This window comes from Athalia rosae, chromosome 5 (genome assembly GCF_917208135.1).
Source record: "Athalia rosae chromosome 5, iyAthRosa1.1, whole genome shotgun sequence".
NCBI lineage: Eukaryota > Metazoa > Arthropoda > Insecta > Hymenoptera > Athaliidae > Athalia > Athalia rosae.
The window spans coordinates 13,889,293-13,908,071 of NC_064030.1; the positions used below are offsets into that span (position 1 = coordinate 13,889,293).

At 42.0% G+C, this 18,779-nt stretch overlaps 1 protein-coding gene across 11 annotated transcripts in view; it reads left to right on the top strand.

The window, feature by feature from the left end:
* Positions 1–18,779, top strand: part of LOC105684366 (forkhead box protein P1) — a 197,852-nt gene that overhangs the window by 100,381 nt on the left and 78,692 nt on the right. For 10 of the 11 annotated variants that reach the window (XR_007278658.1, XR_007278659.1, XR_007278657.1 and 7 more), the window contains exon 3: positions 7,706–7,846. Coding sequence is in view for 8 of the 11 variants with exons in the window: in XM_020851379.3 (XP_020707038.2) it covers positions 7,706–7,846 (141 nt within the window). In the remaining 3 variants the exon portion in view is untranslated. Of the gene's footprint in view, positions 1–6,563; positions 7,324–7,705; positions 7,847–18,779 lie in introns of those variants that run through there. The other variant, XM_048656212.1, reaches the window with a different exon arrangement.

Here is an 18,779-nt window from a genome sequence, read left to right on the forward strand (position 1 = left end):
TGCAACGGTCCCCGGTCCGCGGGGCGGAGGGGGGGGGGGAGGGGAAAAGTGCCAGTTTCTTATCTGGCTTTGTCCACCACTTACGGTCATTCGTCTAGATCAGTTCGTCCTGATCAACCTTCGCGCCGCCACCACCACCTCCCGCCAACCCTTAAACGCCGGGATCCGACCCTACGCCGACCTTGTCGCGATCAGGGTATATCCGATGGAATCATTTCTCTTTTACTTTTATTATCGGGATACTCCTTATCCCGTTGTTATGCACTTTTTCAAACAGACGAAGGTCGCACACCCCCCCTCCCCTCGTCCTTCCCCCGACCCCCCCCCCCGGTGTCACTTTATTTATTTTATTTTTTTTGCTTCTGTTTCTGTTTCGCCTCACTCCCGAGTCCCCCCCCCCCCCCCCCCCCTCCCGTATTTCCGAGTAATAAAAGAAGGCGGATTAATGCTTTTACTCTTGAATCCAATCAGCATTACGAGAAGCTAGGAGCGAGGAGACGATCGCGTCTCGGAAGCTTCGGATCGTTGCAGCTAGAGCGGAACTCCTCGGCACCAATATCCGCAGGTTGAACCGAAGCGATTTGATATTATCAACAATTTCGCTCGAGACGGAGACACACGCAACCCCTCCCCCCGCCCCTGGAAAAAAAAAAGAACAGAAGCAAATAAAGGGGATGAAAAAAAAAAGAAAAAAAGAAAAAAAGAAAGAAACGAAATTAACCATTACCAAACGAGGATCCGTGATACCTCTTCTCCTTTCCTCTTCCATCCCTTAATTCCGTCTGTACGGTAGCGTAGGACGCGGATGATAAGTATGCTAACAAGGATATTCGCCAGGCCTTGAAGTATATATGGGTATAATTCGGTAGAGTAGCGGGGCGTCGAGGAACGAGCAAATGAGAGGAGGAGAGAGAGGCGAGAGGGAGAGGCGAGAGGGAGAGGCGAGAAAGGGAGAGGGAGAGGGAGAGGAACCGCGGCGATAGGGTGCGAAAAAAGGGAAGGAGGGTCGGAATGAAAAAAAGAGGGTCGAAGTGGAAATTCGAATGGAGCTCAATGAAGCAATATAATCAAGTATATATGCGCCAGAGACACTCGCTTATTACGGGGAAAAAGAAATTAGCGGTATCTGGAACACGTCGGGAAAAACTCGGAGCTCAGTCTGTTCCTCGAAAATAAAAACCGAACGTCGATTCCACTGTCGACGTTAGTTTCGCACCAGCGTCACGCGACACCCCATTAGCCGATGGAAACTTTCCCCGGTTGCTTTTGTTTCTCATTTTACAAGCGTCTTCCCCCATTTTTTCTTTTTTTTTTTTTCATTCCCCCGTTTCGGAAGACCGCGCGGTACATAACCTCGCTAATCGTACGTCCCGTCCGTAGTCCCTTTCATTTTTTAATCCGAGAAATGGCGACAGGAAGAAACGCTCGGGGAACGAAGACGGGATAACGGGAATATATATATGTATATGAAGCGGAGAAAATTTAACTACGCTAATATTTTTGCAACTCCGCAAATCGGCTTTATACACCCCCTGCATCTGTTAGGTCATTCTTCCGTTCTTCCATTTCGCAGCCGCACATGTGCGCAAACCGTCGAGATGCCTCCGACTCGTAGACATTTCGGAACCTATAAAGAAGTGTTTTACGAGGGCAGATAATGCGATGAAAGATTCGCCCGGCGAGCAGCCATGCCTAAAGAGTAAGCGATGTCCAGCGGGGTGACGCTGGCGGTCGGTCGGTCGGTCGGTATGGAAGGGGGAGGGGGGGAGTTCGGCCGGCCGGGTTTCGGCGGTTCCTCGGGTCGACCGGCCGGAGTGGGGGAAAGATCGTCGGGTACCGCGCGAGTTTCGCCTCTATAATATATCAATTTCGTATTCTAATGTCTGGCGGTTAATCCAAAATGTGTCGAGTCGACGGAACCCGAGCGCCCGAGCTCGACGAGGGGAAAATCCGATCTTCCGTTCCCCACCTTCCATACTATGGAGGTCCCGCACCGTCCTCGACGGAAAGAGGGAGCGCGCTTCGAGGTAACGTCCGCCACGACGTTACCTCACACCTTTTATAACCTAAACCCCCTTCGCGCTTTGTACGTAGCCGTCTATCGCCACCTCTGATTTTTGACGGACGTCGAGCGAACCGGAAAAGGAAAAAAATCGAATCCATTTTATTTCAACGTCGAAGAAATTTCTATCGATTGTTTTAAATCAGATAAGATGTTGTTGCAAACGACTGTAAAATTATTGGATAATGAAAATTCGAGTCCATTTTATTTCGACGTCGAAAAATTTCTATCGATTCTTTCAAATGAGATAAGATGACATTACCTAACCTAACCTAATAACTGTGAAATTATTGAATGATCGAAATTTCATTGAAAGAAAACAATTCGTTTTGTTGCCCGTTCGAATGGAGATTATTTTAACTCAATGATTAATTAAATGATTGTTTTTCACCGTTACACTTTCAGTTTCAGTTTCGCATAATTCGATTACGACTAGAGAACACAGTTATAAAAGAGGGGTTGTCTTTTCGTACTCGAATGTAATCCTAGGGTGCGATATTCGTTGCGATGGCGATGGTCGTAAGGGTGTATTTTTTTAGTCCCTTTTTTTTTTTCGTTTTCCTTCTTTTACTTGATTTTTTTTCTTTCTTTTTCTTTTTCTTTTTTTTTTGTTTTTCACGGTACGAGAGAGAATTTAGCTTCGCACCGCGTGTAAAACAATTGAAAGCGTACGTAAATTTTGTACGTTCGAGGGCAGTAAATTACAAAAGCAAAAGAAATTAGTGGTGAATTCACACGTCGTCGTCGTCGTCGCGGTCGTCGTCGTCGTCGTTTACCCTCGAAAAATTTTTTTCCTTTCCCCCTTCCCTACATCTCCTCACTTTTCTCACTCTTTTTATGTTTTTTTTTTTTGTTTTTTTTTGTTTTTTTTTTGCCACCGCGGGTTTCTACTCGCATTGCAGATAATAATAATAAAAAATGAAAAATAAAATGAAAAAGGAGAAGCAAAAAAAAAACAACGTTTTCTGCACTCAACGAGCCAAAACCCGGGGGACGGGTTCTGAGATAAAAAATTATCCGCGGTGTCCGCGTGGCCGGGGGAGGTGGAGGGGAGGAAAAGGCACAAACGTTTTCCACCTTAAATCATATATTTATCGCGACATTAATTCAACCCTTTTAGCCCCTCGCACTCGGAGAATCAGCCGAAGAGGAGGAGCGTGCGTATAACCCTTTTTTCTACCCGACAGCTCGTTACCCCGCTAATTTCTCAGATTCAAGGATTTTTACATTTCCTCTATACTCTATGGCTGAACGTAACAAACGCTGCATACGTATATATAATATGTATACATAGGTATATATCTACACACACACACACACACGCGCGAATGTACCTATGTACGCTCGAAATACCGGACAGGCCGAAAAACCTCTTGTTCATTATTTAGCTGCAGGATGTGCACTTCTCCCCATCGGAACGCATTAACCTATAACCTAACCTCCGATTAGGTCTCTCTTTTTTCTACATTCTTCTTCGAATTTTTTTCTCACTTTTCCACTTCCGCTCTCTTCGGTTTCGAAACGCAAACCATCCGAATCGTTCGAAGCACGCGTAAAAAAAAAGAATGAAAAGAAACGGAAAAAAATAGCAAATCGTGAACAAAAACGAAAAAAAAAAACAGCTTTCGGACTTGTTGCGTTTGCGGTACAATTTTCGACAGCCCACGGTGAATGGGGTGAGTTTTTTTTCACGGGCTTACCCTACGGTCCTATGACAACAAATGAAGAGAGGGAGGGAGGGGAAGGGGGAGGGGGGGGGCAAAAATTCGGATGGAAAAAATCGTACAGATCCTACGGGCGCGTTATAACTTATGGGAATTCTCGGTAGAGGTTATGGGCGTAGAGGGATGTTTATTAAATAAACATCGCACTAGACTGCACCGAACTAACGGCGGTAAACAAAAATGAAGCGAAATAAAAAAAAAAAAAAAGAAAAAAAAAAACCACAGAAAGGATGAAGGAAGGAGCCGAACTTCGTTCCTGTTTCGGTTTACGTAGGAATCGATCACGTGTCCTTCGGAGAGCGACTTGAAAGAGAAGATGAAAAATGTATGTCCGTGTCTCGCGTGCGTCCGTGTGTGGAATGAGGAGAAGAGGAGAAAAAAGAAAATGAAAGAATGATTGAAAAAAAAAAAAACAGAAAAAAAAAAAAAAATACTTCTTGTACGAAAGACGAGATGATGACGTAATGGAGTTTCAAGTGCTTCGACTCTGCTCCCACGGGCTCGGGCAGCTCTAATTCCTGTCGGGATAATTATGACGGTGCGGTTATGATGTAATTAAAAACAACAAATGAATAATCGAGTATTTTTAATTATGATTAGATCGCTCGGAGCGACTTCCTCACTTTTGAGCAAATTTCTTTTTTTTCTTCTCTCTCTCTCTTACCCCGTAACAAAGACCGCGTTCTTTTTCGCCTTCGCGAAGCGAGTCGGATCCGAATCATCTTTTGTTTTTTTACTCCAAAAAATGGAAGAGATTCGAAATTCTTGGACTCGTTTTGTTTTTCTTTTTTTTTCTTTTTTCTTTCTAGCGAGCACAAGAGCGTAGCAAAAAAAAAAAAAAAAAAAAACAAAAAAGATGAATGTAAAATAAATTCGTTGTCTCGAATAAGGTTACCCACGAACAAACACGTGTTGTAACAACGGGTGAATATGAAGACGTCTTGTACTCGCCGCTACTACCACCACCACCACTAGGCGTTCCACTACCACCACTATTTCGACACTCCGTCAGGCGGGGAGAGTGACGAGGAACGCGACTGGCGAAGGTTAACGGAGCTAGTGAATCAGAAATGTGAAACACGAACACCGTCGCACTACGCCACACGAACAACTTCCAACACACCGTGTGCAGCGATAGGTGTGTTACGGCGAAAGGGGATACAAACGATTCGAGCCCGAGGGTAATATGGCCAAACGTTTCTATGTACATTGTATACAGTACATGTCGTAGGCAATACAGGCCCAGAATATTCACACATCCACGTGTGTGCGTATATATATCGGCGACCGATGTCTCCACGGCGTTTAGATTCCCGTGTGCGGAAAACGCAACGCGATACAAAATCGCCGGACTGCAACTAGCGGACCGTCGGCTCTCTCCGCAAAATGACCTCGTCAAGGACGATTCGGATCCGTTGGAAAAACGCTGTACATATGTACAGACAAAATATGTACATACAATGGTACATATCGTAGGCAATAAAGGCTCAGAATATTCACACATCCACGTGTGTACATACAATCGGCGACCGATGTCCCCATGGCGTTTAGATTCCCGTATGCGGAAAACGCATCGCAATCGCCGGACTGCAACTTGCGGACGGTCGGCTCTCCGCAATATGACCTCGTCAAGGACGATTCGGACCCGTTGGAAAAACGCCTCGAATTTTTCCAGCGCACGCCGATACGTTTCGAGCAAGGTTCCGTCCATCTCGTTTCGTTTTCCTTCCGATCGCTGTCGCGTGAATCGGAAAGAAGGATTTCCCACGGCGAACTAATCGTAAGCCGACGGAAAAAGTATAATGTCCATCCGGCACGCGCGACGCGGCGGAGCACGCTTCCGAATTCTTCGAGCTCTCCAGAGTCGCGCTTCGAGGAGTCCGGCTTCCCGCACCTTCGTCGACCTTCAGCCTCGGAACGTCCCGAAAACGCGCGTCGAACCTCCGTTGATTTTTTCGTCCGGGAGTTCGCGTTCTCGTCGTTTCTCTCGAAATCCCGACGACGACGACGTGGTGTTCGCGTCGAACCTGACGGATCACCTACGACGAACAAACCCTTGAGCGATCGGCCGATTCATTCACTCGTGTTTCCCACGTGGCGACGACCGACAACGGAGAATCTCCGCCGAATCTCCGCGGGCGAACCAACCAACGAAGGGGGGGGGGGGAAAATCCGGGGCACATGCATTTTCGTCGGTACGGTCCAGGGGTCGACGAGAGGAAAGTGAGCGGCGAAGGGGGATGGGGGATGAGGGAGAGGGGGGGGGGGGGAAATCTGGGGTAGGTTCGAAAGTAGGTACATGTGCGTCTCGTCCCCGAAATCCTCGCGTACACGCGTGGAGAAAGAAAGAGAGAGAGAGAGAGAGACGACGACGACGACGACGACGGACTTACCTAACGTGGTGCGTAAGTGTGTAAAATACCACTTCCCAACATCGAATAATGCAGATGTATAAATACACGATAATGCCTACGGTCCACACACATCGGCGGCACACGTTTTCCCCCCTCGCGTCATACGTGCAACGCGCGCGCGGGGCCACGTGAAACACATGACACACGGACGTAGGAGAGAGACCAATACGATCATCACGGGGTGATGGTGACGGCGATGGCGATGGTGGTGGTGGTGGTGGTGGTATAACGTGTACTTCGTACCGACGGCAACGGCAGCGTCAGACAACCGGGCCTGTTGGTTGGTTTCAACGATATTTGTTTATATTTACACAACAAGCCCCACGCTGCTGCTGCTGCTGCTGCTGCTGTTGCTGTTGCTGCTTTCTGGTTCTGCTGCTGCTGCTGCGGGTTCAGTGCTTGCCGGCCTGCTCGGGCGTTCCGTCGCGTTCGATTCTTACGTGTTGTGTTCGCCCGTTCCGTTGCCGCCGTATCGCGGGGAATCAACGTCCGCAACGTTTTCTTCATTCGTAATATCGTTTTTCTCTCATATTCTCTATACTCGTTACGCGGTGTGTCGGGATAATCTGCGTTCCGAGACCTAGAGGTTTAAGTTAGTGTTTAGAGCAACGCCGAGCCGCTCGGTACGAAGCGCGACGCGCGACGGCTCCAGTTGAATTCCGCGGATCGCAAGCGATTCCGGATACCCACGTCTCCGAGGACCGATGAACGCATAGGTGGTATTCGTCGGCGATCGTTTTTTCATTTTTTGTTTTTGCGTCGACGCAGTTTTCGGCAATTCTTCCGGGGCCAACTCCGTTGTTCCGGATCGTGTAGATCGAATTAGTGGCAACTTCGCGGTGTTCGATAAAAAATATTTTATCCACTTCGTAGGAAAAATTTTGTGCAGTGTTCGCTACCGATGTCAGTGTAAAATATCAACGTGGTTGCGTTGTGCATTTCTTGGATTATAAATCATGTACGATTCGATCGTCGTCGGTGAAGTGCGATTTCGAGTGTGTGATTGTTGATGAGAGAAAAGCAGAAAAAGAGAAAAAAAAAAAAACCAAGAAGGAAAAGAAACAATTCCGATCGTTGAAACCGATGCGGGAATCCCAAACGTCGAGGATGGAGGATTGATAAAGTAATTGATCACGTTATCCCTGAAAAAAAAATTTTCAATTACGATACGGTACACATGAAACACCGTGAAAATCGTATTTCCCGCCATTTTTTTTCTCACGCGATTCTCTCTTGTTCCCTTTCCCCCGATTCGCCGTCTCTCCCTTGTACCAGCCAATCACGATGCCGCGATTTCGTGACTTTGAAAAGACCCCTTTCTTTTTCTTACAATTAGTGTTAAAAAAAAAACAAAAACTTTTTTGACATTGAAAAATCTTTTCCTTTGCTTCTTTATTTAATTTTCGGATCAAGGTTTAGGATTTAACGCGGTATCTCATTTGGTTCGAATTTCTATTCTCTGATTTCTCTGTACTGATCGAACGACGATTTTCGTCTGTTTGCAGGACGATGGCATAATGGATCATGATCAAGACGGGGACGGTGCGATTAATTTGTCAACTTCCCAGAGACCATCGGCTTCCACAACCCCGAACGGAGATACGCCAAATTTGTCCTACCTCCTCGATCAGCAGGACAACGATCAGGTGAGCGAGTCGAATCGGATATCGGCGAAATTGTCGTCGCTCGTCAACAAACACTCCGAAATTATAATTTCTGTGTTCTTTTTTTTTTTTTCTTTTTTTGTCTCGCTCGAATGTTTGTTCAAAAAAATCAGACGCTTCTTTTTTTTTTTCTTCTTCCCACGATCATATTCCGCAGGTATTTCGGAAAATATTTGAACAGAATTTTATAACTTGCAGCATTATTATAAATACGCCTTCGGGCTTAACTGATCACGATAAACGATTGTGAGACCGAATAACTCTCTTTCTAAACACAATATATAAATGTATGTGTATACAGTATACATGTTTATACGTATGTACCCACCGACATAATTACGCATTACCTAAATGGAATTTTACAAACGATTTTCGAACGGGAATATATATATACATTGTATATATATATATATATGTATACATTGTCGGAAAATTTTTCATAGAAAATCGATTAATATGTTCAACCAGTAATACACCAGTAGTGGATTAATGCTCGTACGTACACATGTATACGTCCATACACGGATTGTCGTTAATTTTATAAGAAGAGAAATAAGAAACAAACAAAACAAAATATGAATTGAAAAAAGTACCGAAATAAATAGGGTCGTTAAAATTTTTTCGAAATCGATTTAACGACAAGGCAATCAATTATCTATTATCCGTTTACGTACGTATCGCGGCTACGCACACACACACACACGCGCACACACGTTGTAATATAGGTATAATAGGGTAAAAATTTTCCCACCGCGAATCCTGCGAGGTATGATTTTATTGAAATCATAATAGCTTCATATATCCTCCGCGGAGACCCACCCCGTCTATAGGAAAACGAGAGGTTGACGCTTCGCAACGTTGCGAAGTGGTGGTGTAGAGAGAAGGGGGGGGGGGGGGGTGGTCGTAAAATTGAGGCCTGCGATTTCAAATTCAATTCAAAATCTCGGTGGGTTTTTTTTGTGGGCACGCCGAAGGTTAGCGCGTATACGCTGTGCACCTCTTATTTTATCCTCCTTATGCATCGGTCGTGAATGAAGAAGGAAAATAGAAACAAAAATTGGAAGAAAGAAAAAAATTTGAAAAAAAATTGAGGAGAGAAAGGGGAAAAGGAAAACTGCACGTGGTTTCTGGTGGTGCGAGGCGTCGCGACGCCCCATGGGCGCCGTTCTCCCATCTCTCCCGTCTCTCTCTCTCCGTGCTCGCCGCAAAACTTATACAGTAGAGAAAATGCGCCAAGGGAAACAAATGTTTTATGGGTCTTAAAGCGTCCTTTTTCGCTACTTTTCAATACACTATACCTTACACACACGAGCGTGTATTGCGAGCACATAGCGACGTACGTGTACCGCACACGTGCTCACCAAAAACGTATTTCGAATCTTCGGTTGTTTTTCTTTTATCAGCTATTTTAAATTTTTTCTCCTCTCCTGTTTTCTCTATTTATTTTCGAACCTTTAACCGCACGATTTAGAACTTAGAGTGTGTTTTGATAAGCTGATCTCAAAGGAGGGGGAAAAATTCTATCGGGTATTACCGGATGAGTTTTAGAACGGATTATGTGCGCGCAACGGTCGGAACAAAAGATGAGGAAAAAAAGTCCAGCAGATTCGTGACGAAAGAAACGGAAACTCGTCCGCAAACGCCAGGAATTTGAGTCCCGAAGTTCATAAAAACGACGAGCACTTGGACGCCTTGTGTTCGAATTTGAATTTCAGAATAGGTTATGTTCGCGTAACGGTCAAAACAATAGATGAAAAAAAAAGTCCAGCAAATTCGTGACGAAGAATACCGAAACTCTTCCGCAAACGCCAGGAATTCAAGTCCCGAAATTTACGAAAACAAGGAGCACTTGGACTCCTTGTATGTGAACCTGAATTGTAGAATAGGTTATGTTCGTGTAACGGTCGTAAGGAAAAGGTGAAAAAAAAGTCCAGGAGAATCGGGACGAAAAACAAACGAAAACTCATTCTAGATACCAAAAATTTGAGGCCCAAACTTTTGACGAAAAGGATGAAAACTTGGATGCCTCGAATGACCGCCGACCCTCGACTTCCGGTCGTGGTACGCGTCACGGTGGGCACAGAGAAGCGCTAACAATCGAGAACAATTTAGCTCTCGGTTCGTCATCCCGAAGTTCGGACTTGGAAATCGCTGACCCTTAGGTAGAACGTTCCAGAATTCGAAGGCCTTCGGTGTTCCATTATCTCTAACACTAAATCGCGTTATCAAGAAAATGACCCTCGGCTAACTTCGTCGCAAAGTTTGAGGTTAGATTTCAAGTTTTCAAAATTCGTCTCCATTATGCGCGAGGAGGTTGGTAACATCGTCTGTATTATGCAGCGAGGATAACACACGGCGTTCATAACCCGAATATCTCCAGTTCGGTCGTCGCGCCGGAGCGGACGGGGGGTTAGGTTCGCGTAGTTTTCGGGCTCCGTTTGTTTAATCAGAGCGAAAAGGAGCTGAGGCAAGTTCATCCGCATCGCGGGATCCCTGAGAAGGTGTCTGCGTGCAGGTTCTCAGTTTCGACTTGTTTATAATTTATAAGATGGCGGCGGAGGTGAATTCGTCTGGCGCACGGCTTCGGTGCGGGCGAGCAACGTCTTCGAGGTCCTTTGAACCCCGATGTGATTTCTCGAACCGATTTTCAGCTTGTAAGATTTACGGAAATTCGAGATCTCCGTCACTCCCTCGATATTCGCATCAGCTTCAAACTGAACAACCTTCGGCCCGATCGTCTGACGATCTCTTCTTCAATCAGACGTCTTGGAAACCCTCCTCAATTATTCAAGCTAAAATCGCACCTTCGGATAAGGTCACATCGGCTTATCCTCATCAATTAAAAATTTCTATCCCAAATCCTAACGGCGGTAAGATAATTGTGTAACACCGTGTTTAGTCGTCTTCGAAAGTTTTCTTAGTCTTTGTTTTTGTTTTTTTCAATCGGAACCAGTGTTCGCCGATAGACTGCGATGGTCGCGAAGTTCGTTCCGGAAATCGAGAAGGTTGGAATTTCCTTTTTTGTTCGCATCCGATAAATCTTTATGTTAAAGAATTTACTGTGGGAAACAGTTTAGCTGGCGAAGGGGCGGGAAGATCTTGTAGAAAAATAGAGAATAAAAGAGAGGAGAAAGCCGAGGAGGAAAGAGGATGAAGTTGTGTAGCTCGGAATCGTTTTCCCGGAACCGAAGAAAACGAACCGACTTCTTTTCCCTGCGTCCCCCTCATCCCCTATCATCGCAAATTGCAAATAGCCTGTCTCTTCCAATCAACTTATAGAAGGAGAGGGGCGGAAAGCGTTGCTTTCTTCTCCTCCTCCTCCTCCTCCCCCTCATCATCCCCTTCACCTTTTTTACTTTTTCCTTCTCGTCCCTCATCTCTTTTCCGCCTCTTCTTATTTCTCGTACTTTGAATTTTATCAAACCAACTTTCGAACAAGTCGTACAATTTATATGCTATAGGTATACCGGCTGCTCCGTGCACTTGTGCTACGACTTAGAAATGAAAAAATTACCGTTCTGATTTAGCGAAATACAGAGAAACGTAAAAAACAAGAAGAATAAATTATTCGAGATAATAGAAACGACGCCGCAGCTGTCTCGCCCATAAAAATCGCTCCGATATACCAGAGATCTCGTTCTCGTCCAATCGCTCTTACTGCATATTTCACCTAACGAATTTTCCATTTTTTTTTTTGTTCGTTTCAAATTTTTCGAACGTTTTTGTAACGCGTGCGTGCGGGTAGGTGGGCGAGTGCGGAGGTTACGTACAACTGTGAGGTTATGCGGTGTGTGACTTGAAGTTAGAAATTCGATTCGACTTTGTTTCCATTATTAACAGACTGTGAAAACCTTAGCTAGCAGCTGTGTACTCAAATACAATCTGGGAATCAGTCGGCTCTCCGTGTTCTCCTCTTCTCCTCTCGGCTTTTCTCCGTTCGCTTCTTACCCTCGGGCTAGTCGGTACGATTAATTTCTATTATTCAAGAGATAACTTTTCCCCGTTAAGTAATACAACCCCCCCCCCGAAAACCCGGCCGCCCCGACGAGACCCCCGATCCGTCGAATTAAAAAATGAAGGGAATAGAAAAAACGAGTTGGAAGTAAAAATTAACCGATCTTTCGCTACCCGCTGCGCTCCGGTTGTGCGTCAGGTTATGTTATCAATATTTCGAATCTCACGGCGAGAAACACCCGTGAGCGCGGAGAGAAAGAACGGTAGAATTTGTTTTACCTACACAGCCGATATTTTAATTAATTGGATTACGAATATACACACGCTTATGTATTTGTGATGTATTTTATAAAGCGTGACATGATAGGTCCTCGCGTGGTGACAAAACTGAAACTTTAAACCACCTGAAATAACTCATGAGAGCATCGTTTGGCAAACATACGTGTCACTTGGATATAAACATTATCAGTTTATCTACCTATATACGTACGATGTATACGTACATAATTTTATATACATACGCCGCTCTTCTGCAAAACGCGATCATCGTCCAGCCGATCCGTGCCGTATGCATACCAACTTTGGTTGCCATATGAACACACATTATATATATGTACACATATTTGCGATAATTATTTTACATATTTAAAGCGTGAATCTCATTTTCTTTTACAACGTACATATTATCATCGGGGAGATCGAGACTTCGAAATGATTTTCATTTATTTATTCTTTTCTCTCTTTGATTTCTTTTTTTTTTCATTTTTCATTTTTCATCGTTCTTCGACGCCGGGCACCGTCTGCATGAATTCAATTATACAAATTCGAACAGACGTTTCAAAAAAGACGGAAAATAAAGACCGAAAGAAAAAACAACTGGACATTCGAACATCATTATAGATATCACTTTTTTGCTCATTTTTGTCAATGTTGGCGTATCGCAAATTTTTTTCATTTTTGATTCGAAAGAGAATGTCAAAAACGACGATTGTCGTTAGTTCTACATGTTGATTTATTTATTTAATTTTTTCGAACTAAGAAATTTGATTTTTTTTTTCAAATTTTGCTGCGTTTTCTAATACACGTAACGAAGCAGAGGTTACGGGTGGTGGTAGCTGGAAAGACAGGAGAAATGGAAGGAGAGTGTAGAGCTGGACGAGTAGGGTGAGAAGTAGGAGGCGTTGGGAGCGACGACGACCAAATTGAATTTCGGTTCTGGTCTCTCCGTGTTTAGATTCCTCACCGACTGTTTAGTTTAGACGTACAAAGAAAACATCTATGTGTTTATTCTAACCGTCGTTTCTTCGCCTCTCTCTTTCTCCTACCTCCTCTTTCCATTTTGCCCTCCTCAAAACCCCCGTCGTACCCCCCTTTTTACACCCCGTCGTCGTTCCCCTTTTTCTCTCTCTCTCTCTCCCCCTTCTCATTTTTCTTCATCTCCTTTAAACTCTTTTCGACCACCTATGTAACGTACGCGGAAGAATCTCCCGCATTCTTTAAAAAATTTTGAATTTTTTTGTTTTTTTCTCATGTGGCACGAAATGGAAATGGACTAAAATTTTCAATTTCTTTTTTTCCTGTTTTTTTTCCCCATCCTAACCTAGCCTGACTTTTTCCAGACTAGCTGCACGGTATACGCAGATGAATTTCATGCAATATTTCATTTTTATTTTTGTTTTTTCATGAAATAAGAAATGAAATTTTCAAAAACCGAACCAAAATTTCCGACCTATATTTTCCTTTTTTTCTCTGTCTTTGTCTGCTTTCTATTTTTTTCCAAGTTTTTTCAGTAAACGTTTCGAAAATCGGTAGGTAGTTGAAATCGGGAATGAAAAATTGATTTTGGAACAGTAAGGAAACAAAAAAACCAAAATTTTCGTCACGAATCAACGGCAAAAATCCACACCCATATTTCGTACATTTCGTGCTCTGTTTTTACAAGTTCTCCGAGCGTATAGTATGCGGTACATATGAGTATCTACGTGTATGTTATACGGGGAGACCAATAATCCAAGAAGACAATCCCATAGAATAACAAAATGACACAAAAACGTTTTTTTTTTTTTTTGTTTTCTTTGGTCTTCGTTTTTTGGCACAAAAAAAAACAAAAAAAAAAATCAAAGAGGGAGAGAAAAATAATTCTCCCACCGTGTACACGCATGTGCGCGGATATAGATAAGTAAACATGTATGTAGAGAGAAGAAAAAAAAAAAAAAAAACGTAAAAAGAACAAAACAAATGTCCTATTATTTTTCCCATCGTCACCCCTATAAAAACCATCAGACCCGCCGCGGTCCACATCGTCAACCCACCGGCGTTTCTGTATATGCAGCTGCAACTATGTATAATACATACATGTATGTATGTATATGTATTGTATATATAGGTCCTCTATATATTTTTCTATTTTTTTAAGCACTTAATATTATAACTACATGAGAATAGAAGGAAAAAAAGAAATCTTTTTTTTTTCCAATCGTCAGACGAGCGGTTGATTTTTATTTTAATCGAATTTGTTTTTAATCAATCAATTTTTTGAAACCTTGATTTCTGCTTTGGCTTTTTTTCTTTGTTGCCTCAGACGTTGATTCCCGAAAAAAAATTTTCCATCATTCGAAATAATTCCGTCTAACGTATTCCTACAGATGTATTATTCTCATATATATATATATATATATATATATACATTCAGATATGTATGTACACGTAATTCTGTCCGTGCTCGGACGTTCGCAAGGGATGTAGGGGGTTAGAAGGTACGCAATTTCTAAAATAAACGTTCGCAGCTTTCCTTCCTCCTCCGCAAATAATCATCGTGCATGCTTTTAATTAAGTTCTACTGTCTGAGAGCTTATACTATATACGAAATCTACCTATACTCTAGTTACTACTACTACTAGATCATCCGCCCCCTCCCCCCTCCCTCCCACACTCCCCCTGCCCGCGACCCTCTTTTTACCGCCTCCCTGGTTCCAAATCAGTCGACGACTCACTCTTTATGTCCCTTACGTATCGACGAGTCTCCTGAGCTTTTCGTCCGAAAAAGCAACTTTGTGCTTTTTTTGATTTCGGGGCGAAATTCGAAACTTCTTTCTCTTCAACGTCTTCTCTTGTATCTTGACCACGCCGAACCCGAGATCGCTTTCAATCGGATCAGATCATTTAATCTCCGGTGGTTATCCTCCTCCCCGATTCAAAGTCGGGCGACGACTGACTCTTGGTGTTCTTCACATATCACCGCGTCCCCTGAGCTTTTGAGGCAACGAAAAAACATTCTGCTTTTTTGGATTGTAGCGCAACAAGCTGAGCCTATTTTTTGTCTCCAACGTCTTCTCATGTATTTCGAGTTCGCCAATCTGAGGGCCGCTTTTTAATCGAATCAGATCGTTTTGTGCTTTTTTGGACTTCGGGGTGAGAATCGAAGCTTTTTTTTCTTGGACATTTTTTAATATATTTTGAGATTGCCGATCCGAAGATCGCGTTACATCGAATCAGATTGTTTGATCAACGGTCACTGACTATATCGCTTACGTATTATCGTTGAGCTTTCGGCAAAAAAAAAAACTTTGTGCTTTTTTGGATCATGGGGTGAAAATTGAAGCTTTTTTCTCTTCAACGTCTTCTATTGTATTTTGGACTCGCCGATTTAAAGATCGTTTTTGATTGAATTGACTCGTTTTGTGCTTTTTTGGATTCTGGGGAAAAAATTGAAGCTTTTTTTGTTAACGTCTTCTTTTGTATTTTGGACTCGCCGATTTGAAGATCGCTTTTCATCTAATTAAATTGTTGTGTGCTTTTTTGGATATCGAGGCGAAAATTGAAGCTTTTTTTGTTAACGTCTTCTTTTGTATTTTGGACTCGCCGATTTAAAGATCGCTTTCAGTCGAATTGACTCGTTTTGTGCTTTTTTGGATTCTGGGGAAAAAATTGAAGCTTTTTTTGTTAACGTCTTCTTTTGTATTTTGGACTCGCCGATTTGAAGATCGCTTTTCATCTAATTAAATTGTTGTGTGCTTTTTTGGATATCGAGGCGAAAATTGAAGCTTTTTTTGTTAACGTCTTCTTTTGTATTTTGGACTCGCCGATTTAAAGATCGCTTTCAGTCGAATTGACTCGTTTTGTGCTTTTTTGGATTCTGGGGAAAAAATTGAAGCTTTTTTTGTTAACGTCTTCTTTTGTATTTTGGACTCGCCGATTTGAAGATCGCTTTTCATCTAATTAAATTGTTGTGTGCTTTTTTGGATATCGAGGCGAAAATTGAAGCTTTTTTTGTTAACGTCTTCTTTTGTATTTTGGACTCGCCGATGTAAAGATCGCTTTCAATCGAATTGAATCGTTGTCCGCTTTTTTGGATATCGGGGCGAAAATCATCCGAAGATGACCTTCAATCGAATCAGATCGTTCGTTAGAGCGCAAGCAACGGAAGACGAGAGAATTCTAAAGAAGTTGAGCTTGCGCGGACTCAGCAGCTCGCGATCTCATGTGTGTCGGTTTAATATAATCCAGGGGTGATCTCATCATTAGAGTGTTTGTTTATTTGAAAATAAATAACTATCAGCTACATCATACGTACATAAGATATTTCCCCTCTACATTATGTGTATATACATATACCGTATGACCGTGTACAATATCATACACATCTCCATGTATTACATACGTGTATACATGCATATATATACGTATTCGTATATCTTCGGACTGTTTTAAAGCAAAGTTAACCCGCGCACCGCGCTATGGAGATGCCCGATTTTGACGATAATAATAATAATACGCGCACGGTTAATGCCCGTTATAAACGGCTTGGGAGCAACGATAAATGTTATGTACCTAATCCATACACATAAATAGGTATATAAATACATATAACATACATGTTTATACACATCGATATATACCATGAACTTTACATACATTTATAACACAACCGATTCCGAATTATTTCCAATGTATACAATTAACTGTTTGTTTGTAAGTTACTCCAAATATTTTTACAGCCTATAACCCAACCGTATCGCCCGCACCACATGTTTTTTTTCTTATTCTATTTTTTAGTATTTCATAATTTTTCTCCATTTTTCTTTTCTCCTCATTTTTTTCCAAGCTTGAGCTCTTCTATTTTTCTCTTCATCCCGTTACAGTCGATACAATAATCAACCTAAGACTGCTCCCTGTATTATTCTATCTCCTTTTTTATCCTTTCCCTCCTCTCCCTCCCCCCCATTTTCTTCCTCCTCATTTCCCCTCGACGGTCGGCCATTTTTAAACGTACCCCGACACCCTCCGATTAGTTCGACGTGTATACATCTTAAATATACGCTAATGTTTGAAAATTCTGACGATGGAAAGAATAAAAAAATATTTTCTAATTTCGAATAGAAAAATTTATCCGAACGCGTAAACAAATTGACGGTATTATTATACACCCCGTTAACCCCTCTCCCTCATCACCTTGTCCGCTAGTTCGGTGTTATAAATTTAAAGTCGGATGAATCCTTGCAGATGTAATTTCTGAAAAGAAGCCCGCTTTGCGGACGTTGAATCGAAAAAAAGAAATGAAAAAAAAAAAAGAATCGTTTCATGTGTAGTGATTTTTTTCTAATTCTTTACATCAAAAAATTTATCCTGATTACTGTAATTTTCTTTACTCTGTGTACGGGTAGTTTTTTGCATACCCTTTTACCCACCACCGACACTGCCACTACTTTTAACTCGGCAAAATTCATCGTAAAGCAGATTCGGTACATATATATATATATATTTGTAGTGTTCTAAATTTGAGTAGTAAAAAATCATGGGATTCTTGGGATTATATGTATATTTACAAGGACGTGTATATAGATAGACAGGATATGTAGTATATAGGTGCATTAGGTGCATATGTGTGTATGGGGGATTTATATAGGAATTCATAAGGGCAGTAGTGGATTATTATATCTGTTTCGCGAGTGCAAAAAAACGAGTTTTCAGAAACGAAAAAATATCAAGCATTGAAAAATATATACATATACTTATGTACGTATACCTAATTATTACAGTATACACACGTACAGTCCTACTCGACTCCGTACTTGACCCTTGAAATTCATGTGGGGTGAATTTTATTTTATCCCAGAGATTTCGGTACACATATCGTATAATCGTACACCCGCCGCGAAAAAAACTTGCACATAGAAAGAAAATAAAATAAATAAATTGAAACGAAGCAAGATATAAATTGCACGTGAAGGATTTGAAAGAGAAAAAAAATGAAAGAACGATTTCTCAAATGAAATTCGAAGATTACAACGATGAACAATTGTTTAAAAAAAGGGGCAAATTTTCTTATTTTTTTCTTGTAATGCAGTTGAGAGACACTCGTGGGTTTTTTTTCTGTTTTCTCACGCTACGGTTTACCTCATTCTTCAACTTTGTCTTTCTCATGCCTCATTGTTTAGTCATTAAATTATTTTATTTGTTCATTTATTTTTCAGTTTTTTTTTTTTTTTGTATTATTATTTATTTATTTTCGGATCTTCGCGAGTCGCGGTCACCGGATAAAATGATTTACTAAATAAACACGGGGAATATTATCTTACAGAGCCAGACCTCTGGCAATATCTCTCTATGTAACGCATATTATATACATACATACGCAGCGTCAGGCGGCTCGCAAATAAACAAGTTATTTTTTTTCAATTTCACCTTTTCCTTTTTTGCTTTCGTTTTTCTTTCAACTAACAATAAAGTCAAAAGCGAAGGCTTCACGATTTTACACTGACCAGGAATTCAACGATTCGGAGCGATGGTATTCTAATTTTGTCAAATTTTTGAAGATCGTCCGTTTTTTAACCCTTAGCTACCTAAGGGTCGTTCGTGATCCGATGGTTTTTAATCGTAGTTATCGTACTTTTTGTTTCATTTTTCGAAATAAATACTTTTTTTTGCGGCTTATATAACGGATCTGAATTTTTCTTCTAAC